General features: G+C 46.4%; 2 protein-coding genes across 3 annotated transcripts in view; one reads left to right on the forward strand and one right to left on the reverse strand.

Annotated features, from left to right (window-relative positions):
* The window catches only part of zdhhc21 (zinc finger DHHC-type palmitoyltransferase 21), a 30,758-nt gene extending 21,337 nt beyond the window's left edge, over positions 1–9,421 (reverse strand). Inside the window, exons 1-3 of the mRNA XM_062516901.1 lie at positions 9,336–9,421; positions 7,303–7,648; positions 5,271–5,369 (exon numbers count right to left, since the gene is read on the reverse strand). Coding sequence (XP_062372885.1) covers positions 5,271–5,369; positions 7,303–7,456 — 253 coding nt within the window. The 5' untranslated portion in view covers positions 7,457–7,648; positions 9,336–9,421. The remainder of the gene's footprint in view (positions 1–5,270; positions 5,370–7,302; positions 7,649–9,335) is intronic.
* A 1,031-nt stretch (positions 9,422–10,452) lies between these two features.
* Positions 10,453–25,000, forward strand: part of plaa (phospholipase A2-activating protein) — a 19,332-nt gene continuing 4,784 nt past the window's right edge. Inside the window, exons 1-12 of one of the 2 annotated variants that reach the window (XM_062516681.1) lie at positions 10,453–10,665; positions 11,233–11,426; positions 11,543–11,643; positions 11,975–12,095; positions 16,744–16,911; positions 17,929–18,064; positions 20,565–20,734; positions 21,326–21,477; positions 22,077–22,293; positions 22,987–23,055; positions 23,551–23,622; positions 23,740–23,847. In XM_062516681.1, the coding sequence (XP_062372665.1) occupies positions 10,517–10,665; positions 11,233–11,426; positions 11,543–11,643; positions 11,975–12,095; positions 16,744–16,911; positions 17,929–18,064; positions 20,565–20,734; positions 21,326–21,477; positions 22,077–22,293; positions 22,987–23,055; positions 23,551–23,622; positions 23,740–23,847 (1,657 nt within the window). In that variant the 5' untranslated portion in view covers positions 10,453–10,516. Of the gene's footprint in view, positions 10,666–11,232; positions 11,427–11,542; positions 11,644–11,974; positions 12,096–16,743; positions 16,912–17,107; positions 17,148–17,928; positions 18,065–20,564; positions 20,735–21,325; positions 21,478–22,076; positions 22,294–22,986; positions 23,056–23,550; positions 23,623–23,739; positions 23,848–25,000 lie in introns of those variants that run through there. The other variant, XM_062516682.1, reaches the window with a different exon arrangement.

Raw genomic sequence — 25,000 nt, forward strand, 5'->3', positions numbered from 1 at the left:
GAGGTCTACACGACCTCGGATAAACCTACAGGTCAAGAGTTGGGCTGGCTCAGGACAGGAGGACACAGATGACCTCAAGAGAACCACGCACAGTCTGTGTGTGTGTGTGTGTGTGTGTGTGTGTGTCCATACCATCACACACACAGGGAGCACAGTCCATACCATCACATGCACATACAGACAGACGGGACAGACAGACAGACAGACAGACAGTTACTGATCCCCAAGGGGTAATTCAAGAACCGCACAGATGGTAGTGCTAGAACTGCAGTATCTGTGTGGTGGTCGAACAGCACAGAGAGTAATCCACACCATCGCACGAGCACATAGCCATGGTGGTGCTGGTGGTTACAGGTCATAGAAGTAGACGTATATACTCTTTTGATCTCATCAGGGAAATGTGGTTCTCTGCATTTAACCCAATCTGTGAATTAGTGAAGCACACACACAGTCACACACACAGTCACACACACAGTCACACACACACACACACACACACACACACACACAGCACGTAGTGAGGTGAAGCGCTAACCAGGATATTCAGCCCAGCCCATGACATGTCACTTGAGGTCGTTGCTATGACATCACAGAGGGACATCCCCATCGGTCTCTTAACAAGATCACCCTGGCAACCACATTCAGTGTCAATTAGTGGAGTTCCGTTATATTACTTTATTTGTCCTGTAGGGAGTCTGTTCTCTGCATTGTACTATTCTAGGGATAAACACACACTTGGAACAGTGCTTGACAGGAGCACACACACACACACACACACACACACACACGGAGCTTGTTGGGGCAGCTGGGGGTTAGGTAGATGTGGAAGGTCTCTAGTCTGGCTATCAGCATCTTTTAAGAGTGAACATTAGTCTGGGGAGGCTGCGCTTTGTTCCTACTGCTCAAGAGGCGTCGTTCAAATGACTCCGTACGCTCGGATAGTCCTTCAACCAATCAGACCAACGATCCGGTGCGTCTTTTGGATAAGCTAGTGGAGATAGATGTGCAGGTTTCCAGCCTGAGCTGCCAGGCGAAATCCAAATTCGCCGGCAGGTCAGGTAGGGTTCACCCAGCGCTGTTCAATCACTCCCCCCTGCGCTGTTCAATCACTCCCCCCAGCCACATTTTTCCTTCATTCTTCCCATCATTCAGGAATCGAACCGGCCACCCGTTGGCCGCAGGTCCGACTTCCTAACTTTCCCAGCACCTGTATTGAGGTGGCCGTTATCTGCCACACAAGGCCAGGGGTTGGCAGACCTTCCCTCACGCCATCAATCAGAAGACAGATGGAGCCTATTATACCTGAGGTGCATTCAAATGTGCAAACATAAGCGAACGCTTGCAAACAGTTTTCTGTTTTCAACGAACGTTTGCAAAAAAATCGCTAACAGTCCGAGGAGGTAGTTCTCCGCAAACATACAGTGGAACTGGACGTGAGTTTGATGAAGACAACGATGCAATTACTGTTCGCATGGACTGTTAACATCAAATTATTCAAATTTAACTGTTCAAAGAAAACATGTTCACCATGAAAGTTAGCCACTCTGAAACCGAAGGCAAACTTTCACAATCTGTGGACAATAAAGTTTTCATATTCGTATTACAGTATCATACGTAGGAGATGACACCTCTTGGTTAGGTCATCATAACAGATGACGCCTCTTGGTTAGGTCATTACAGCATCAGTACAGTATCATAACAGATGACACCTCTTGGTTAGGTCATTACAGCATCATAACGGTGGGACACCATCTCAGTATACCCACTTAAAATAGGCAAGGATATGTATTACCATTTGGGGTTGGTCACAGCGAGAGCTGTGAGACAAACCAATGAACTCAAAAGGGTTCTTCAGCATTTTACTGTGAAGTATTTCTCAGAACACTAAAGGATCCTAAACTCTGGTCTTGATCTGTCTGACAGGGAAGAGCTTTGTTTTAACTATCTGTCAACTGATGTAGATTGCATATCATTTGACTTTAAAGAGACCCTATGCAACTTTTTCATAGTCATAAAATCGCTCAGAAATCGTTGTTTTGCTTGACTGACCAGTTTCATCGAAAACAGTAATATTTCCTCCCGCCCCCAGTGTCCCTATCCGCTATTGCAACCTTGCAGTTTCTGCAGGAGACGTATCGTCTCCTGTTTACATCTGGAAGTCTGAGACGCGTAAAGAACAAGAAGAACCACGCTTGCAATTTATATATTTATATATAGCCTATATATGTATAAATATACGTGCTTAAGCTGTCGGGGAAGCTCTGCAGAGAAATATGCAAGCATAAAACGAGCAAAAACGAAAAAAGAAACTTGAGATGAAATCGCCAATCCTGCATAGTTCCTCTTTAAATATGACAAACTTGCACAAAGCTATTCATATGGAAAAAGATTGCCAATGTACGACTTTCTAACAGAAGATCCTCTGCCCTAAAACTTCTTTGTGGAAGAAAATAAATAAATAATGGCATGCATAATACAAATATCCCAATACTTGTCCATCTTAAACCTAAAAACAGCCAAACCTTAACAATAACTGAAATGGAATTGAAAGGCGCTTCATAAATAAAATGTATTATTATTATTATTATTATTATTATTATAAAGTGTGTGTGTGTGTGTGTGTGATCCACACAAATACTAAGTGGTAACACAGTGGCAAGACTATGCATCATCTGACTACACACAGACCCAAACACATGCCTTGGGTGAGAACAAAGTTATTAGTCAGTATTAGACTGCCATCTAGTGGGCAAAAAAAGAAAAGCATACACCAAATGCACAGAAGAAGTGTCATCATTGACACCATTAAGATGATGTCATGTAAGTAACATAGATCTAGGGAGATCCTAGATATGGATTAAATGATACTCTATTGAATCGTCTAGTTGGTATTACATGTAGTTCACACAGATGGAGACAGAGGTGTGTAATGCCAGTCAGGTCAGTTTGTTCTTTTGTGCATCTTATCATCATGCTATCTTTGGCTGTCATCTGTGATCTGTCCCTTTATGTGAGTGGTTTGTGTTGTATGTTTTGTTGTGCTCTTCACTCCTGAAAATGAATTGCCACATTGGGGGACAAAATAAAGTTGAAGTTGAAGTTGAAGGTCTGAAAAAGCCACGTAATGTAATGCAGTTCCAGTGTTCAGCATGAATCCAGAGCACATTCCTCAGCACACATCCACCGTCAGCTACAGTACAGTAGGGCCTGAGCCCTGATGCAGATCAGGCTACACACTAGCGCCTCCAGCAGGCCTGTGCCGTGAGAACACAGTGTACAGTATACTTACACCTTCAATGTGCTCTACCCCCAGCTCCAGCTCTAAAGCACACTCAGAGCTGAGCTAGGCCACAGATCCCTCACTACTGACAAGATAGCACACTCAGAGCTGAGCTAGGCCACAGATCCCTCACTACTGACAAGATAGCACACTCAGAGCTGAGCTAGGCCACAGATCCCTCACTACTGACAAGATAGCACACTCAGAGCTGAGCTAGGCCACAGATCCCTCACTACTGACAAGATAGCACACTCAGAGCTGAGCTAGGCCACAGATCCCTCACTACTGACAAGATAGCACACTCAGAGCTGAGCTAGGCCACAGATCCCTCACTACTGACAAGATAGCACACTCAGAGCTGAGCTAGGCCACAGATCCCTCACTACTGACAAGATAGCACACTCAGAGCTGAGCTAGGCCACAGATCCCTCACTACTGACAAGATAGCACACTCAGAGCTGAGCTAGGCCACAGATCCCTCACTACTGACAAGATAGCACACTCAGAGCTGAGCTAGGCTACTCTCATGGGGCTTCTCCACTGCATGGACTCTACTCTACTCACTTTTTTTGGTTTACTATTAACGTAAATTGGTACCTGGTACCTGGTCCCTGGTCCTATTTTTGGTATCAATTCTGCTGAGGTTCCAAGCGAGCTGAGCCGGTACCAAAAGGTGACGTTACAGTTGTTTTCTTCGGTGTTGCTATGGCAATCAGCTAGCTTACGGGGTGTACTTTGTCGCAGTGGAAAACAAACACCTGGTACCAAAATCGAGTAGAGTCGAGTCAAGTAGTAGGGTAGAGTAGAGTAAAATCGAGTCAGGTCGAGTAGAGTCAAGTCGAGTCGAGTCGAGTCGAGTCGAGTCGAGTCGAGTCGAGTCGAGTCGAGTCGAGTAGTCGAGTAGTCGAGTCGAGTCGAGTCGAGTCGAGTAGAGTAAAGTCGAGTAGTAGAGATGAGTAGAGTAGAGTCGAGTCGAGTCGAGTAGAGTAGAGATGAGTAGAGTTCAGTGGAGATGAGCAGATACCATGCAGGGGAAAAGCCCCGTAAGCTACAAACCCAGATACACGGGTCCTGCGACCACATGTGCAGTCGCCACTTCCTCCCTGTGCGGCCTGACAGACAGAACAGGACAGCTGGCAGCTCTCCACCGAGCCCAATATACCCTCCTGAACGCTTGAACATTTAACCACAAGCCTCAAAGCTCAAACATGCTCACGGCAGCTGGAGGAACATCAGCAGTACCAGTGAGATGGAGAGCGCCATCTAGTGGAGAGCCTTTAGTTTACAATGATCAGGACGACCACTGGGAGTGGAGCTATGGCACTACAGTACACTGACATGGCGTAGGTGGAAATAAGCGCTGATACCTCAGTGATATGGTACACGTAAGGGTTCTGTGTCTAGGTGAAACGCTACAGGTAGGTATGGGTGGTTCTGTACCTAAGTGATATGGTACAGGTAAGAATTCCGCACCTAAGTGATATGGTACAGGTAAAAGTGGGTGGTTCTGTACCTAAGAGATATGGTACAGGTAAAGGTGGTTGGTTCTACTGGAGTCATATGGGGCAAGAGTCTGTACCTGAATGTAGTTCAGGTGAGTGTGGTGTTGTACCTGAGTGATCTGTTTCAGGTGAGAGCTGTTGTAGCTGTGTGTAATCCAGGTGAGGGTGGTGTTGTACTGTACCTGAGTGATCTGTTTCAGGTGAGAGCTGTTGTAGCTGTGTGTAATACAGGTGAGTGTGGTGTTGTACCTGAGTGATCTGTTTTAGGTGAGAGCTGTTGTAGCTGTGTGTAATCCAGGTGAGTGTGGTGTTGTACCTGAGTGATCTGTTTTAGGTGAGAGCTGTTGTACTGTAGCTGTGTGTAATACAGATGAGGGTGCTGTGTCTGAGTGTTATAGTTCAGGTGAGAGCGCTATACCTGAGTGATATAGCTCAGGTAAGAGCTGTTGTAGCTGTGTGTACTGTAGCTCAGGTGAGTGGAGCCTTACCTGAGTGAGGTATGTGGGGGTCCAGAGGTAGCCTGCCTGGGTCCGCAGTCGATGCCCTCACCAACGCAGTCACACAGAACAGCGATGCCAGATAGTAACCTGTGCACACAAACAGGAAGTGATGACTGTCTACGTCACTGCCACCCCATCAGCCCCCGATGGTGCCAGATAGCGGCCTTATCAGCGGACGAGCCAGTCCCACTGGTTTCCAGGACTCAGTCACCTATAAGAGCTAGAGCACTCCCATCTTCCAACAGCTACACTAATTGCCGCCAGTCAAGTCACGCATGACTTGATCAAGACAAGATCCTCCTGCTCACCTACAAATCTCTCCATGAACTCTCACCACCACAATACCTCACAGATCTCCTCCACCCCTACACTCACGCCTACCCTGGAAATCCGGAGTTCTTGCGAGAGCACAATGATGCACAATGATGCACGTTACGTTTACCACATCCATCTAGGGTAACCAATCAAATCAGTGTATCTGATATAGGCGGGCCAGGGGTGAGATAAACTGATGACGACAGCGCTATAACTTTCGTTTTTGGTCGTAGTGTTATCCAATTGTGTCTAAGTCCAGATTAAGTCAGAGTAAATATTGGCTGTGTTATCCAATTGCGTGCAGTGAGATTTTCAAATGCAAGCTTGGTGCTGCCCCTCGAGTTGAGCCATTTTCATTATTAGTGGCCAGAGCCTTAATCTGAAAGATCCCAGGGTCTGGTTTACTACCAGGCTAGGTGTATAAACATATAAATATTATTATTTATTACTTTTATCTGACAAGGACCTGCTGGCCACCCCCCACACCAGGTTTGTGGACTTGGGACAGGGCTTTCTCTGCCAACGCTCCCACACTCTGGAACAGTCTACAACTCCATGTCCACTCTGTCCCATCCCTGCCCCTGTTCAAAAAGCACCTCAAAACATTTCTTTTCACTCAGTCAGGGACGGTTTATAAAGTGAGACGATTCATATGAGGGTAAATTCCGGTTTCACTGTGACGTAGTGCCACTCCCATTTAGGAGGCAATCGGGAGAAATAAACCTTATCTCGGATTATGACCATTCCCTTAGCCCTACATTCAGCAATGTAAGTAACAAACCCATGTTTTACAAGGCACATGTCTTTCTAACATTCCCACATTGAAATCCAGCGAGATAAATACATATCTCACAAAGATATCTGAAAAATATCTTTGTTCACGACCTGTCCCACGACCTGACCCGTCTCCGCTAATTGCGCAGGCCACCTGTTATCAACGGCACACTGCTTCTGCTGCTTCTACTACACCGTTCTAAACCGATGATCTCGTCACTGATCACGCCCCTTTAGGAGGCGGAAGTGGGCGCCATTTCATTCCATTGAAAACCCCCTTTATGATTCATCTTAGTAACTATACGATCTTTCACTCAGTCCTTTGACCCAAAACACTGTTCAGCCTGAAAGCCATCAGTGCAGTCTTTGCATCCTCCAAATCGTGGCCATCACCAGGACCAAGGTGAAGTGCCCCATTGCATGTCAGGAATAACTGATAATGGGTTTAAATGTGACTCTATCTTACCATCAGTTCATTCAGTAACAGTCAAGCTTCTAGTAGGCTTAATAGGTCATGGCCTCTCAAAGGAGAGAGTATGGTTTTGCAAATGCAGGGGCAGTAGGAAAGAACCAAATATAACCTCAACAACCACAAGCCTGTTTGAACACCACATCCGTCTTCCTAGTCTATCCTGACAGTCACCATGGTGACAACTGCAACCATGACCACAAGATGTTAGACCCTGTATATCTGTACAACATTAGCAACATTCGGAGAGTGTATTCAACCCTACCCAAAGCACCTCTGCTTCCTTCATCGGACCCCTGTGTGTCGGTCTCTCTCTCTCTCTCTCTCTGTGTGTGTGTGTGTGTGTGTGTGTGTGTGTGTGTGTGTGTGTGTGTGTGTGTGTGTGTGTGTGTGTGTGTGTGTGTGTGTGTGTGTGTGTGTGTGTGTGTGTGTGTGTGTGTGTGTGTGTGTGATGGTACTTACAGATCACCAGGGCCCAGGGGATGTGTCCCTCGTTGTAGTGTGGGAAGAGGATGAGCTTGGGGACGAAGAGGGTGTTGTAGAACCACACGAGGAAGACCAAGCCCATGCAGAACCAGCCCATGGGGTCCACCACGAAGTGCAGCCGCAGCTTCATCCTTCATCCGCAGGGGGGGCGGGGAAGAGGAGGAAGAGGAGGAAGAGGAGGAAGAGGAGGAAGAGGAGGAAGAGGAGGAGGACCTGGGAGGTGGTGCCGTCTGTCCGTCACTCGACCCCAAAACGGGAGCTGGCCGTAGCCGCCAGCGTTGGGTCGCGTCAGGTGGAGGCGCGAGGCATGTGGACCGTGAGGCTGATGGAGGAGAGAGAGAGACCAGTGGTGCATTAGTGCCCATATCCACTCGCCATGAATATCCCACACACAGGCTAATGACACCAGGGATCAATAGGCACCTTCAAATGGATGAAACTACAACAGCAACAACAACAACAACAACAACGACAACACTTACAGCTAAATTCAAAATCTGCAGACACCACGTTATCTACAACATCATCCTGGGCAACATCCTCACAAGTCACACAGTCTACAGACACAGACACTTCAACTGTACCATTAGCCTAGTCCCACATCCAAAAGAAATCCATCTAGCCTAGCCTAGCCTCTCTGTGCACTGCCAAGCCTGTATCTGTGTTTGCACAACAGGAAGGGCAGCATACTTGAGGCAGGTTAGGCCAGCATACAGAAAGACTGACGGTTGTAGCAGGGCGCTTATCAGAGACTCATCAGAGTTTTAACTAGCTCCATCGAAGCTCTCCCCCGAGGGGACACACACAGATTCATCAAGTGTTCAACTACCACAGAGAGCAATGGGAAAAGCACACAGACACGGGTCACACACGTTCATTTACATAGAGATGTACACATGCAAATATTTCCCCACATGCAAACACAAGGTCTCCTTATGACCTTATAGGTCGCTCTCATGTCCACACTAACCGGTGCGACGCAGAGAAAGGCTGGCTGGTGAAAGCTGGCATTTCTTTTACTGAAGGAAAGGACGGAACTGGCCAAGACCACTGGGTTGGACGTTAGACAGAGACCACAGTAGAGAGTGGGAGGACACTCAACAATAATAAGTCATGAGTGATATAAACAGACACCATAGGGTAATTGGAACATGTTCAAAAGGAGTGGCGACAACTACCCCTCACCCTGCGTGCGTGCGTGCGTGCGTGCGTGCGTGCGTGCGTGCGTGCGTGCGTGCGTGTGTGTGTGTGTGTGTGTGTGTGCGTGCGTGCGTGCGTGCGTGCGTGTGTGTGTGTCGAACACAAGCAGAGGGTCTTGAAAGCACAAGTGAGTCATGTCTCCTCCAACAGCTGGGATGACCTCTTTTCTCCCATCAAAGAAATGTGATGACATCAGAAACTATTTCTAGGACGGTCACAAAGGAAACTATTTAATTCATGTTAATCAAATATGTCTAATGTCTGATAAGTCACAGGCCATAGGCTATATCAGCTGTCCCACCATGAGTTCTGAGACGCAGTCCACTACTGTATGTGCGCCCCAGTATCATGAAGGCATCACCTACATTTGATGTAGCTATCGACTGACAGCTTCCTGATTATGGGTAGGCTATCTATAATATGTTGGCTAGCTTGTTAGCTATTACAATTACTAATTTGCCACATTAACTCAGCGATACACAGGTACAGGAAATATGTAAATACTGCCCTGTGCTTAACTTAACCTATACGTCGTTCATTCAACCGGATATACAGATGTTTGGAAAACTACAAAGACGTAGTAGCCTATGAGTGGACAACATGTGCTGGTAACACTGTGTAGCCTGTGCTAGCAGGCTAATTCATAGATGGCTGACATACATAATATGAGCCAATAATATGATCCTTTATTTGAAATGAAGCACGCAGCACGACAAAAACGTAAATGTAAACAGCTGCTGACGAAATACAAGTACATTCAACATTACACGCAATACTAAGCCAAAGACTAATGTGTGTTTCATACTTACTTGTTGCCTGCGCTTGTATTACCTTGGTGAATGAAATCAGAACTGTCAACTTCTTCTTCCGTGGCTACGGCTATGACAGACTCCAGCAACCACAAACAAACCACTGGCTGTTGCTGCTTGAAGGACTACAAATCATAAATGGGCGTGACCCTGCCAGAATGCGCTTGTCAGTTTCTATTAATAAACGTTTTAATGTTTTAATAAGCCGTTATTTCATAAACGATGTGTTTCACCCAAAGCATTAATAAAAAATACAGCTCATATGGAAAAGAACAAAGTATATTGACAGTTGGATTTGACAGCTTTTTTTTTAGTAAATTCAAGGTACACACCTCACTTCCGTTGAACCTTTGTAGTTCTCTAATGTTCTCTAATGCCGACTGTATGGGTGTGTAGCCTACATGATGGACACATTAAACCACGAATAAGGCTTACTTACCATAGCAGAATGGCCCCGAAACACTCTCGAAAGCATGCAAGCGGGCAAAGATGTTCAACAAGAATCTGATATAATTCATACCTGAGCCTACTGACCCTGTATTTAGCACATAGGCATAATTAATGACAACTATATGTGGCACTGGCACTGCCATAAAGTGTTTTTTTTTATTATTATTATTGTTTATTTATTTTATTGTTGCTGACACGATGGATGATGACTTGATCTAGTAATCTATTTTCTCAATAATTACAGACATCAAATGTATTTTATGTGTTGATGATCTGGCTTAGATCTTTAAAAAAAAAAAAAAATGTTTTAGCCAATTCTGACATTAAGTCTGACATCTCACTTTCTTGATGCTTGAGGCTGCTTGAGCCATGCAGTATGCCTATATTTAATCGATTTACATATTCAAAATGTCTCTGAATGTGTATTTAATCGTTTCAGTGCCTACCAATTAAGCCTGTTCAAATAGGCTAGTCAGCAGTTATGTAGTTAGATTGGTAGTTATGTAGATAGATTGGTAAGGTTTTGGCATTTTCCAGGATTAAGTATTGGAAATTGGCATGAAGTGTGGGAAAGTTGTGGCAGAAATTCTCTAGTTGTGGCTTTTATTTTGGCAGAATACTAATCGATAACCCGGAAGCTAAAATATTTTACGCTGCTGCAGCTCACTTGATACTGTTGGACCTCGTTAGCTTCTCGGAACTGTCAATTCATTGTCCGAGAGTCGCTTAAAATGGCATCTTCTAGTACATATAGGCTAAGTTGCTCCATCCCAGGGCACGAGATGGATGTAAGGGGCCTTGCCACTGCATCTTTCCCTGATGGAGCGTTTGTGTCGGTCTCCCGGGACAGAACAGCAAGAGTATGGGTACCCAATTCAAGGTAGCATGCTAATGATAGCCTAAGCGGCTAGTTTCCCTGTTTTCAAGTGTTGACAGGACGCTAACACTAGCTAAATAGCTAGTTACTCAAGAGTTCATTGTGTTAGTTTGTTTGTTGGCTTAATGTTGGCTAAAATGAAATCGGTGTACAATTCAGTGTTTTTTTTGTGTGAATGGGTCCAGGTTATTAAATAGGATCAAAAGCTAGCATACACTTGGCAGAGAATAATTATAGTAGCTGTATAACAACGCTGCTGTTACCTAAATTAAATAGAAAACCTCCCTGATGACTTGGATAAACGCGACAATGTCTGTGTAGATTGTGTCGTTTTTAAGTGACTTGTTCCTTTATGAATAAGGTTGATTATTATTAACAATAAGATATTTAATAAGATATGTAATCATTCTAATGTGTTGGGTAATGAAGTAATTCATACATGTTCAGTCGATGTATGGATGTGCATTTTCACGGTAACCAGTTCTGTAAGTTCTGTAGTTGGTGTCTTATTATGTCAGCTAAATAACATATATTGTCATGTTCTCATACACCTCCGTCTTCTCCATGCAGTCCTGGTGGAGGTTTCTCGGAAATGCATTGTATGAACGGCCACACGAACTTTGTCTCCTGCGTTTGTATCATATCCCCAAACGAAACATACCCCCGCGGGCTCATCGTGACCGGGGGCAACGATCACAACATCTGCGTGTTCTCCCTCGACAGACCGGACCCCTTGTACATCCTCAAGGGCCACAAGAATACAGGCAATGACCTCTCGTCTCATACTTGAGTCTGTCTATTGATTTCCTTCAGTACTAACTGCAGTAACGTAATGCTGTGAAATCTGACCTCTGTCCTGCGCATTATTGTCTGTCCTTAGTTTGCTCGCTGTCTGCTGGGAAGTTTGGGACGTTACTGAGTGGTTCCTGGGACACCACAGCCAAAGTGTGGCTCAACGACAAATGCATGATGACATTGCAGGTATTGTATGAACTATGAACATCAATGCATTAGAAAGTGAAACAGTTTCCCGTTTGATCAAGGCCTCAGGATCTGCAAAGTTGTTGGTCTTAATGTGATATAAGTTGTAATAATAATGTTTTTTGTGCTGTTTGGTCTGACATTTTGACTAAAAAACAAGTTTATGCCCATCTTTGACTTTGCCTTTACTATAGAGTGCGTACGTGACCCTTCATTTTAAAGGAACACAATGGAAAATTGATGTACTGTATATTCACCTGGGTGGCAGTATTCATGTACAGTAGCTCTAAGATCGCACCCTAATGTATGGAATGCTGTGCCACGCCTGTAGGGTCACACAGCTGCCGTTTGGGCCGTGGTCATCCTGCCGGAGCAGGGCCTGATGCTGACCGGGTCGGCCGACAAAACCATCAAGCTGTGGAAGGCTGGCCGCTGCGAGAAGACCTACACCGGTGAGTCCCGCTGGGTTTAGGGGAGGAGGCAGTCACTGGGTGCCTCTCATTCGGCTTTTATACAGTGCCTATAGAAAGTTATCATACCCTTTTGAAATAGTTACTTTTTTTGTCTTACAGCCTGAAATCAAAACCCATTTAGAAAAAAAATCTTTTCCAGTTTTATTTACAAATGTAGCTGTACAACATCAAAATAATGAAAAAAAAGTCAACAGTTCTGAAAATTAATAAAAAATTAAAAACTAGAATAACAGGGTTGGAAAAGTCATCATACCCCTGACTTAATACTTTGTCAAGCTTCCTTTTGCTTTCATTACAGCCATCAATCTGTTTGGATATGTCTCTATTATAACTTTGCACACCTAGACAGGGGAATATTTACAATTTTCCGTGCAGAATTGTTAAAATTTAGTCAAATTTTGTAGGGAATGGCGATGGACTGCTCTCTTCAAGTCAATCCACATATTTTCTATAGGATTTAAGTCAGGGCTCTGACTCTGCCACTCAAGGATATTCACCATCCTATCCTTAAGCCACTGCTTTGTTCTTTTGGCAGTATGTTTAGGATTTTTGTCGTGTTGGAAGGCGAATGACCTCCCCATCCTCAGCTGTTTAGGAGAGGGACGCAGGTTTTCCTCAAGAATTTTGGTGTACTTGGCAGCATCCGTTTTCCCTTCTATCCTGACCAATTGCCCAGTCCCCGCTGAAGAGAAACATCCCCAAAACATAATGTTGCCCCCACCATGCTTCACAGTAGGTATGGTGTGTTTTGGGTGTGTTTTGGTGTGTATACTGTGTTTGGTTAGCGCCTGGAGCTCAGTCCAAAAACTTCAATCTTAGTCTCCAAAAAGTTCGATCTTAGTCTCATCTGACCATATAAGCTTTTTCCACATGGTACCAGAATATTCCAGATGTGTTTTTGCACTGAACTCCAAGCGCAATGTTTGGCGAAAACCAACACAGTACACCACCCAAAACACACCATACCTAGTGTGAAGCATGGTGGGGGCAACATTATGTTGTGGGGATGTTTCTTTTCAGCGGGAACTGGGCAATTGGTCAGGATAGAAGGGAAAATGGATGCTGCCAAGTACACCCACATTCTTAAGGAAAACCTGCGTCCCTCTCCTAGACAGCTGAGGATGGGGAGGTCATTCGCCTTCCAACACGACAATAATCCTAAACATACTGCCAAAAGAACGAAGCAGTGGCTTAAGGATAGGATGGTGTATATCCTTGAGTGGCAAAGTCAGAGCCCTGACTTAAATCCTATAGAAAATATGTGGATTGACTTGAAGAGAGCAGTCCATCACCATTCCCTATAGAATTTGACTACATTTTAGCATTTCTGTACGGAAAATTGGGCAAATATTCCCCTATCTAGGTGTGCAAAGCTATAATAGAGACATATCCAAACAGATTGATGGCTGTAATGAAAGCAAAAGGAAGCTTTACAAAGTATTAAGTCAGGGGTATGATGACTTTTCCAACCCTGTTATTCTAGTTTTTAATTTTTTATTAATTTTCAGAACTGTTTACTTTTTTTTCATTATTTTGATGTTGTACAGCTAAATTTGTTAATAAAACTGGAAAAGATTTTTTTTTAAATGGGTTTTGATTTCAGGCTGTAAGACAAAAAAAGTAACTATTTCAAAAGGGTATGATGACTTTCTATAGGCACTGTACATCCTCCCTTCCTCCTCGGGCCTCGATCCTCACTGATCTACATAAAGAATGAATGATGGGGCGGCAACAATAGGATAGTCTATCCAGTTTTAGTTATAGATCAGTGGGAACGCCCGTGGAGGATGGAGAAGAGATGTTGAGAGGCACCCATAGGGTGCATGAGGAGGAGCTGGGCTTCACACAAGGATCTGGGACTTCTCGATACGAGATGTATTTCTGAAGGCGGGGCCTTGTAAGAAAATCCTTGCATGTGATTTGATAAACCACTTGTCCGTTATCTTGAATGACGTGCTAGGCTACTCCAAACCTGGTCGGAAGAAGAGTGAAAACATCCTTGCCACCAATAATAATAATAATAATAATAATATCTTGGATTTATATAGCGCCTTTCATAATACCCAAGGTCGCTTAACAAATGAGAGGGAGGGGGGGGTGTTAGGGGTCAAAGGACTTTGTGAAGAGAAATGTTTTGAGGTGCTTTTTGAACATGGACAGGGACGGGGCAGAGCGGACATGGAGTGGTAGGGTATTCCAGAGTGTGGGAGCATTGACAGAAAAAGCCCTGTCCCCAAAAGTCCGCAACCTGGTGCGGGGAATGGCCAGCAGGTCCTTGTCAGAGGACCGCAGGGAGCGTGACTGAGTGTAGGGGTGGAGGAGATCAGTGAGGTATTGAGGTGAGAGTCCATGGAGAGATTTGTAGGTGAGCAGGAGGATCTTGTAGGCGATGCGTGACTTAACTGGCAACCAATGAAGCTGTTGGAGAACGGGAGTGATATGCTGCCAAGGCTTTGTGTGGGTTAAAACCCTGGCAGCTGAGTTCTGAACATACAATAAATGCCTTCAAAACCATTCTCTGTTCATCTTTTAAAGAATGAATACTCGATAGTTTCGACAAAACGGTTGAAATAGCAGAAGAAGTCAGCACAAGACTCCTCGCTGCGTGCCGCCATTGTTGTTTGAATCAGCCAGTCACTTCGGCGCTACGTCACATCTATGAAATCCCCTTCGGCGCTCCTGATTGGTTCATTTTTTTTTGCTCCCTGGAAGGAGTTTGCATTGCCCTCGAGCCCAGACCCTTGTGTGGAGCTCAGCGAAACGCCTCTGGTGGAGCATGGCGGAACTACAAGGGTCTGGCGAGAGTCAGGCTATCCTTGAGCATCCTAGCCTGGCACGCCCTCCCAGTGGCGTAACACCTTCGGCGTTGCTGTCGCTGGTCTGGTCAACTGCTAATCGTGAAGGATTTCTGAATTCCCCAAATCTGCGGAACTGCCCCCTTTGGTCAAGAACCAATCAACTTTGAGCAGCTCCAACGGCTCTGGGTAGAGGCGTGTTCAAGGCAGAGGAAAGAGTGTTGTTATTGGTTTAAACTCGGCAAACCGCTTTCTGACATCGACCAGTAGCAAATCGAGGCACTTAAAGGAGGCGGGTCAACCAGCGCTTGGAGAAACTGTGTTAGCACAGGCTGTTGGTCAGACTAAAGTCTCACAGAGCCTTTGAAAGTCGATGGTAATCAGGCTAGAGCATCAGGGTTTTATCAACAGCCGCATACACCACATCATGAGATGAGCTTGTATGCTCACCAGGATCTTCAGGAAGGAGAGGAGAGAGAGGAGGAAGTTGCCTGTGCTGTGTGTATCCATTGCATGTGCTGAGCATCTTGTTTTTTTGTTGTTTTTTGGTTGTTTTTTTATAAATAATTTTTATGAAGAGCTCGAGTCAGGCCTGGGGTGTGTGTCTGTCTCATGCAGGCAGTGTGAAGTGTAAACTGATGAACATGGGTGCCAAAGACACGGTTGTCCAGTTGTCACACACACACACACACACACACACAAACGCACACACAAACGCGTCCAGCCCAAGTTTAGGTTCTCCTTCTGTGGGGATTGCACAGAATGAAAGAGAGGTTGAGGACTGTGGGCTCCTAGACTATACAATATCAGTGCACACTCAAGCGGGCATTTGAATACGGTAGGTGTGCCACACACAGACCTTACAGGATGATCAGAAGGCTCGTGAGTCTGCTGTGTTTTGTAATTGCCACTTGAACAAGGAATCTAATTATTCTTGCATAAGCTGTTGCCTGGCAGCAAGACAAGCTTCAGATTTGTGCTCCCAGAAACTGCTGCATTGTTGTGGTGTCGGAGAATGGCCACAAGGGGGCATTATATCCCAGTTACTGTAGTTTGTCTAGATCAATGCAGTGCTTCCCAAACTTCGGTTCTCGCACACGGCACGCTATTAACTTAGACAAATCTCACGCCACATTACCATGATATATAACACTTGCAAATTGACGCAGGTATTTTGACACAGAATGTTGGAAGGCTATAGGTGAACCCATAGGTTAACCCATAGAATTGATTGTAGCCCTCTGTTGGTCACCATCTTCACTGTTCACAAGGACAGGCTCAGGGTCCTGGCCAGGCACTGTTTTTTTAATCTCTTTTTCAATGCCCTTCAATGAAACAGCAAGTATAGTGCAATGGAATAGAAATGGGGTTTGGAGTGTTGTGTTCATTGTAAAATGCTGAGGATAGCAATGCAGCACTGTTGACCTGTTATGCCATTTAATTCAGATGAAGAATCGAGACGAGTCTGCCACAGCATGCACCATGTCAACTGGAAATAGTCCCGTTAAATGCTCAGCTGTTTTTAAGTGCTTACCGTATTGATGTTTCCACTTTAGTTGACCCCCCCACCTCTCTCTCTCCACTCCATCCCCCCCTTACCCACCTCCCTCTCCCCTCTCTCCCTCTCTCTCTCTCTCTTTCTCTCCCCCACACCTCTCTCTCTCTCCCTCTCTCTCCCCCACCTACCTCTCTCTCTCTCCCCCCCCACACCTCTCTCTCTCTCTCTCTCTCTCTCTCTCTCCACTCTCTCTCTCTCTCTCCCTCCCCCCACCTCCCTCTCCCCTCTCTACTCTCTCTCTCTCTCTCTCTCTCTCTCTCTCTCTCTCTCTCAGGTCATGAGGACTGTGTGCGTGGGCTGGCGGTGGTGAGTGATGTGGAGTTCTTCTCCTGCAGTAACGACGCCAGCGTGCGCCGCTGGATGGTGACGGGGGAGTGTGTGCAGGTCTACTACAGTCACACCAACTACATCTACAGCCTGTCTGTCTTCCCCAACGGACAAGGTACACACACACACACACACACACACACACACACACACACACACACACACACACACACACACACACACACACACACACACACACACACACACACACACCAACTACATCTACAGCCTGTCTGTCTTCCCCAACAGACAAGGTACACACACACACACACACACACACACACACACACACACACACACACACACACACCAACTACATCTACAGCCTGTCTGTCTTCCCCAACGGACAAGGTACACACACACGCGCACACACACACACACACACACACACACACACACACACACACACACACACACACACACACACACACATACACACACACACACCAACTACATCTACAGCCTGTCTGTCTTCCCCAACAGACAAGGTACACACACACACACACACACACACACACACACACCAACTACATCTACAGCCTGTCTGTCTTCCCCGACGGACAAGGTACACACACACACACACACACACACACACACACCAACTACATCTACAGCCTGTCTGTCTTCCCCGACGGACAAGGTACACACAGACACACACACACACACACACACCAACTACATCTACAGCCTGTCTGTCTTCCCCGACGGACAAGGTACACACACACACACACACACACACACACACATCTCCTAGTCTCTTCCTGTGTAAATGTTTGTCTGTGTCTTGTATTGTGTGTTGTATTTGTAATTATTTCCTTTCATTTGCTCCCTTTATCTCTATGCTTCTCTCCATCCCACTTCCCTTCCCTCCATCATCTTTCTCTCCCTCCACCACCTTTCTTTCTTTCTTTTCTTTTTTTCTTTTCCTCCTTCTCTTGTCTTGTCTCTCCATCCATCCCTTCTCTCTCTCTCCTCTTGTCTCTCCATCTCTCTTTCTCTTCCTTTCCTTGAGTCTATCCATCCCTCTCTCTCTCTTCTCTCCTCTCTCTCCATATCTCCCTCTCTCTTCTCTTCTCCTCTCCTCTCTCTCCATCCATCCCTCCTCTCCTCCTCCCTCATCCCTCTCTCCCAGACTTCATCAGTACCGGTGAGGACCGGACGGTGAGAGTATGGAGGCAGGGGGAGTGTGTTCAGACCATTCGGCTTCCTGCCCAGTCCGTGTGGTGCTGCTGCCTGCTGGCCAACGGGGACATTGCAGTGGGCGCCAGGTGAGCAATGTCCTTACCTGCATGTATACGCACCTGACTGCCCTTGTCTTACCTGCATGTATACGCACCTGACTGCCCTTGTCTTACCTGCATGTATACGCACCTGACTGCCCTTGTCTTACCTGCATGTATACGCACCTGACTGCCCTTGTCTTACCTGCATGTATACGCACCTGACTGCCCTTGTCTTACCTGCATGTATACGCACCTGACTGCCCTTGTCTTACCTGCATGTATACGCACCTGACTGCCCTTGTCTTACCTGCATGGATTTGCACCCGACTGCCCTGATCTTACCTGCATGTATACGCACCCGACTGCCCTTGTCTTACCTGCACGTATACGCACCCGACTGCCCTGATCTTACCTGCATGTATACGCACCCGACTGCCCTGATCTTACCTGCATGTATACACACCTGACTGCCCTGATCTTACCTGCATGTATACACACCTGACTGCCCTTACCTTACCTGCATGTGTACGCACCCGACTGCCCTGATCTTACCTGCATGTATACACACCTGACTGCCCTTACCTTACCTGCATGTGTACGCACCCGACTGCCCTTACCTTACCTGCATGTGTACGCACCCGACTGCCCTTACCTTACCTGCATGTGTACGCACCCGACTGCCCTTACCTTACCTGCATGTATACGCACCTGACTGCCCTGATCTTACCTGCATCTATACGCACCTGACTGCCCTTACCTTACCTGCATGTATACGCACCCGACTGCCCTGATCTTACCTGCACGTATACGCACCCGACTGCCCTGATCTTACCTGCATGTATACGCACCCGACTGCCCTGATCTTACCTGCACGTATACGCACCCGACTGCCCTTATCTTACCTGCAGGTATACGCACCCGACTGCCCTGATTTTACCTGCACGTATACGCACCCGACTGCCCTTGTCTTACCTGCACGTATACGCACCCGACTGCCCTTGTCTTACCTGCACGTATACGCACCCGACTGCCCTGATCTTACCTGCATGTATACGCACCCGACTGCCCTGATCTTACCTGCATGTATACACACCTGACTGCCCTTGTCTTACCTGCATGTATACACACCTGACTGCCCTGATCTTACCTGCATGTATACGCACCCGACTGCCCTGATCTTACCTGCATGTATACGCACCGACTGCCCTTGTCTTACCTGCATGTATACGCACCCGACTGCCCTGATCTTACCTGCATGTATACGCACCCGACTGCCCTGATCTTACCTGCATGTATACGCACCCGACTGCCCTTGTCTTACCTGCATGTATACGCACCCGACTGCCCTGATCTTACCTGCATGTATACGCACCCGACTGCCCTTGTCTTACCTGCATGTATACGCACCCGACTGCCCTGATCTTACCTGCATGTATACGCACCCGACTGCCCTTGTCTTACCTGCATGTATACGCACCCGACTGCCCTGATCTTACCTGCATGTATACGCACCCGACTGCCCTGATCTTACCTGCCCTAGCCACGTTTACATGGACCCTTCTGTTCCGACTAGAAACGGCATGACGGCGCATTCGGAATAAAGATTGTTATACACATCTCAATCGGAATGAAAATTCCTGATCCAATCAGATTTTTTATCGGAATGAAAGAGGTGGTGTAGTCCGTTCCTATTCCGAATAGCAGGCATGTGTACGGTCATTTGGATTGACTGCAATATCTTTTCAATGAAAAGTAGGTAGCAACGGTTATTCCGATCAAAGATTCTGAAGTGCTTGAAAGCACCTGATCGGAATAGAACGTACCCCATTTAAACAGACGGACGGCACACATTTTTCAGTCAGTCAATCAGTGATTCATGCAAGTCAGGTCTAAACCAGGCCATTTACGTGGGTTCATCACTAAGTGGCAGTCTCGCCAGCTCTGGCTTGGTCACTTCCCGGAAAATATTACAGGCAACACTTTTTCCGTTTCTAGAAAAAAATCAAGAATTCTGATGAAAACTAGCCACTGTTTAGCTTGGGATTTCTCAGGAACAGAGGCATGTAGAAATAGACGGTTTGTACCGACTGAGAGCTTAAAGTCTCACCTTTCAAACGAGCCATAGTATGTGTCCATAGCTATAAATTATAACATAGAATACGCTGGGGCTCTACAGAACTCGCCAACAATGATCTAGATTGCTGGCACTCTGGCCAAAGCTTCCGAAAACAGTGCGGCATTCAAAGTGTTGGCATACATAGACATGATCAATAATGCCTCCGGGATACCCCCTTTGGTACTTCCACTGCACATACTGATGTCTGTCAAATGTTTTATTGTGTTTATTTGTTTTTATTTTGTTACTCCTCTGTTTTCATAAAGTGAGCATCCAAGTATCGAGTAATGAGATTGTGTTAATGCAGGAATTCTACACACAACTTGCAGATGCAGATAGCCAATGTTGACATAGATAGTGGAAAAAAAATGTGTATTAAGTGTGTGTGTGTGTGTGCGTGTGTGTGTGTGTGTCACCATTGCTCCATAGTGACGGGCTCATCCGGGTGTTCACGGAGTCGGAGGAGCGAGTGGCGAGCGCGCAGGACCTGCAGGCATTCGAGGACGAGCTCTCCAAAGCCACCATCGACCCCAAGACGGGAGACCTGGGGGACATCAAGATGGAGGAGCTCCCCGGGAGGGAACATCTGGACGAGCCAGGTGAGGTTTTACCTGCTCTACCTTAGTGAACCAGGTGAGATTTGAACTTCTTTAGTGAACCAGGTGAGATTTGAGCTTCTCTGCCTTAGATAACCAGGTGAGATTTGAGCTTCTCTGCCTTAGTGAACCAGGTGAGATTTGAGCTTCTCTGCCTTAGTGAACCAGGTGAGATTTGAACGTCTTTAGTGAACCAGGTGAGATTTGAACTTCTTTAGTGAACCAGGTGAGATTTGACCTCCAGGTGAGCTTTGAGCCACTGTCTCTAAACTCGGTGAAATTAAATTCAATCTTCTCCTGTATTATCCGTGTAATGGTGGCTTTTTCGATGGTCACCCTCACAAGTATGTGTGAAACATTGAGAGAATTGAAAATTGAGTTGGGTGTATTATTTTTGTGAAAAAAGTTCACACACTCGTTGGCATTCTTTTGACGCAGATTCAATGGGTGTATTATTAACTTCACAGTTGTATTGCTAGTAAATGTATATATAATGTGTTATGTGTTGTATTACTTGTGCTTTCTGCATGATTCTAAGCAATGTATATGGTTGTGTGTGTGTGTGTGTGTGTGTGTGTGTGTGTGTGTGTGTAGGTAACCGTGACGGCCAGACGCGTTTGATCCGAGAGGACGGCCACGTGGAGGCGTATCAGTGGAGTGTGAGTGAGGCCCGCTGGATGAAGATCGGAGACGTGGTGGGGGGGTCCTCTCAGCAGCGCTCAGAGAGGGTCATGTACGAGGGCAAGGTGCGTGGACACACACACACACACATATACACGCACGCATGCACCCACTCACACACACACACACACATGTGTACATGCACACACGCATACACACACACGTACACATGTACACACACACACACACACACACACACATTTACACGCACGCATGCACCCACTCACACACACACATGTGTACATGCACACACGCACCCACCCACCCACACACACACATGTGTACATGCACACATGTACTGTACACACACATACACACACACGTACACATGCACACATGTACACACACACACACACACACACACACACACACACAAACACACACATACACATTCAGATTCAGGAGTGTGTCTGAACACTGACCAGCTGTTAATTTAGCTTCATATGTTTATAATAATGAATAATTCCAATAATTTGGTCATTCTTGGATTGATTAATGATTAATGATTAATAAACAAATAATTCGGTAATGTATGTGAATAGTAAGCAAACTAAACAATGACATTAAATCCCTGTGAACAAAACACCACAGAAGCATTCCCAAAACCCCTAGAGTTCACATGACTCCATTTGTCTCCATCCCTCTGTCTCCCCCCGGTGGTCAGGAGTACGACTTTGTCTTCACCATCGACGTGAACGAGGGCGGCCCGTCCATGAAGCTGCCCTACAACGTGGCGGACGACCCGTGGCTGACCGCCCACAACTTCCTGCAGAAGAACGACCTGAGCCCCATGTTCCTGGACCAGGTGGCCAACTTCATCATCGAGAACACCAAAGGCCACACTCTAGGCCCCGCCCCCTCCAACAGCGACCCCTTCACCGGTGAGCACTGCAGCCCCGGCGTGCTAACTCTTATAGCTTATATTTGCTCTAATTAGCTTACATTTGACGTTAAGCTTAAGTTTATCATTATCTTCAGCACTGCAGCCCCGGCATGCTAACTCCGCTACAAAGGGCCCAGCCGTTAGCTTACATTGACATTAGCTTAAATTTAACATCAACTTAAAGGAATAGTTCGGTATTTTACACTTTAAGCCCGTTTTCTGTATTGCCTAGCATGAAAACGAGTGTTAGACACCGATATTTCGATGATTGAGCCTCGCTGCATTCATCTAGCACTGCAGCCCCAGCATGCTAACTCTTATTTCTCTATATTTGCTCTAATTTGCTTAAATTTGACATCAGCTTAAGTTTATCATTATCTTCAGTTTGACATTAGCTTATGTTTGACGTTACCTTAAGTTTGACAGAAGCTAACGTCCCTTTCATTTGAACAGTTCGTCACTTCATCTGTTGTGTATATTTCTGTTGAGCTAACTAACCATAGGGCTTAGAGAGCTCAGAGCTCAGATGAGTGGGCTGTAGGTATGACATCAGATCAAATCAGCCTTTACTGTCTCCAGATGGAGAAATTAGTTTTGGTCAGTAGAGAGACAGAAAATACTGTGTTCAACATCTCCTTTTCCTTTTCCTTTTCCTTTTGCTGACGCTGACCCCCTCTTCTGCCCCCTGCAGGTCAAGGGAGGTATATCCCCGGCGCCTCTGACGATGGTCTCAGAGGGGGAGCAGCGGATCCCTTCACAGGTGCGGGCCGGGCCGGGCCGGGCTGAGGGTTTGACCCAGTTAGACGCTGACACTGGACTGGGCTCTATATGGGCTGGCTCAGAACTCCCTATCCATGTCTAGGAGCCGAGAGCTGAGGCGGAGATGGACTTGGTTCTGAGCCAGCTCAGGTTTAGATCACACTCTTCTCCCAAGAGAGAATTTAGAAGTTAGATTTTAGAATTTATATTAAATAATGAAGAATTTACACTTTGGAATACAGAGTTTATTACCCAGAATTAAATGGGGGGGCTGGTGGGGGTACTCACTCACACTCACACACACACACACACACACACACACACACACACACACACACACAGACTACAAACAGCGCACACACACACACTGACAACAAACAGCGCGCACACACACACATAAAAGAACGTGGTTTGACAACACACACAGTCTGACAACACACACAGAGTGCGGTTTGTCAGGCAGTCTGGGGTAAGACTGCTGTGTCTTTCCCTGCAGGTGCTGGCAGGTATATACCCGGATCAGGACCTGCTCCCCCAGGATCTGCTGGAGTGGCAGACCCCTTTACAGGTGAGACACACACACACACACACACACACACACACACACACAAACATGTAGGCAAACACACACTCACGCACAGTGACTGAAGATATTTAATGTGTTTGTACAATGGGTGTGCTGCAGGTGGGAGTGCCTACTCATCCGCTGGCAACAGGCAATCCAGGAGCAACATCTACTTTCCAAAGACAGACGCCGTCACCTTCGAACAGGCCAACGCCACACAGATACTGGGTGAGCGGAAACATAGTGTGTGTGTGTTTGAGTGTGTGTGTGTGTGTGAGAGGGAGAGGGAGAGAGAGAGAGAGAGAGAGTCTCTGTTTCAGTGTGTATGAGTCACCATGCATGGTCCGCTTTGGCTGATAAAGTGTGTGTGTGTGTGTGTGTGTGTGTGCTAGATTTGGCTGACTGTGTGAGATGCCCAGACACAGTGAGGTCAGCCAGGGCGTGTGTTTAGGGCTTCATTGTGCTAAATCGGATGGCCAGCAGAAACAGCAGCTCTCCCACCAGAGCACACAAAGAGTCTGCCTGGATACGGAGAACAGGGAACACACACACACTGCCCCGGCACAGGCACACACACACAGAGCCACACACACACACACTCACACACACAGCCACCAACATCATCCACCCTATCAAGACTGTGGGCACAGGCAGGAGATGAACACACACACACACACACACACACACACACACACACACACACACACACACACACACACACACACACACACACAATAATAACTTGAGCAACTCTATTTGCTTTTTCAAGACCATGAGCAAGACCCTGGGCCAGAATTTAACACACACACACACACACACACACACTAACGCACACTCACTCAAGACCATGAGCAAGACCCTGGGCCCTAATTTAGATGTTTAGATGTGAAGTGTGAAGTCTTCGGTCTGAGCTCTGAGTTCTCCTGCGTGCACCAGCAGCATCATGTGGCATCACGAGGCCGCGTTTATCTGACCCACTGCTGGGTTGTGCTTTCTTGAATTTCCCCTTGGGGATCAATAAAGTATCTATCTATCTATCTATCTATCTAGGGTCATTCTCATGGGCGTACATTTGCACTTAAGTTAGCCTTTAGCCTTTAGCCTTTAGACTTTATACTTTAGCCTTTAGACTTTAGCCTTTAGCCTTTAGACTTTAGCCTTTAGACTTTAGCCTTTAGACTTTGCCCAGCATTTAAATGAGGGCCCGTTAAGAGTGAAGAGCGGTGGGTGAACTCAATGCTCCCCCCAGCACACATTAGCTGTACTTCATGAATGAAACTCACCTCTTGCCCCTCTTCTCCTCTCCCACCTCCTCTCTTCCTCTCTCTTCCCCACCTCATCTCCCTCTCTTCCTCATATCCTCTCTTCCTCTCTCTTCCCC

This window comes from Sardina pilchardus, chromosome 16 (genome assembly GCF_963854185.1).
Source record: "Sardina pilchardus chromosome 16, fSarPil1.1, whole genome shotgun sequence".
Lineage (NCBI taxonomy): Eukaryota > Metazoa > Chordata > Actinopteri > Clupeiformes > Clupeidae > Sardina > Sardina pilchardus.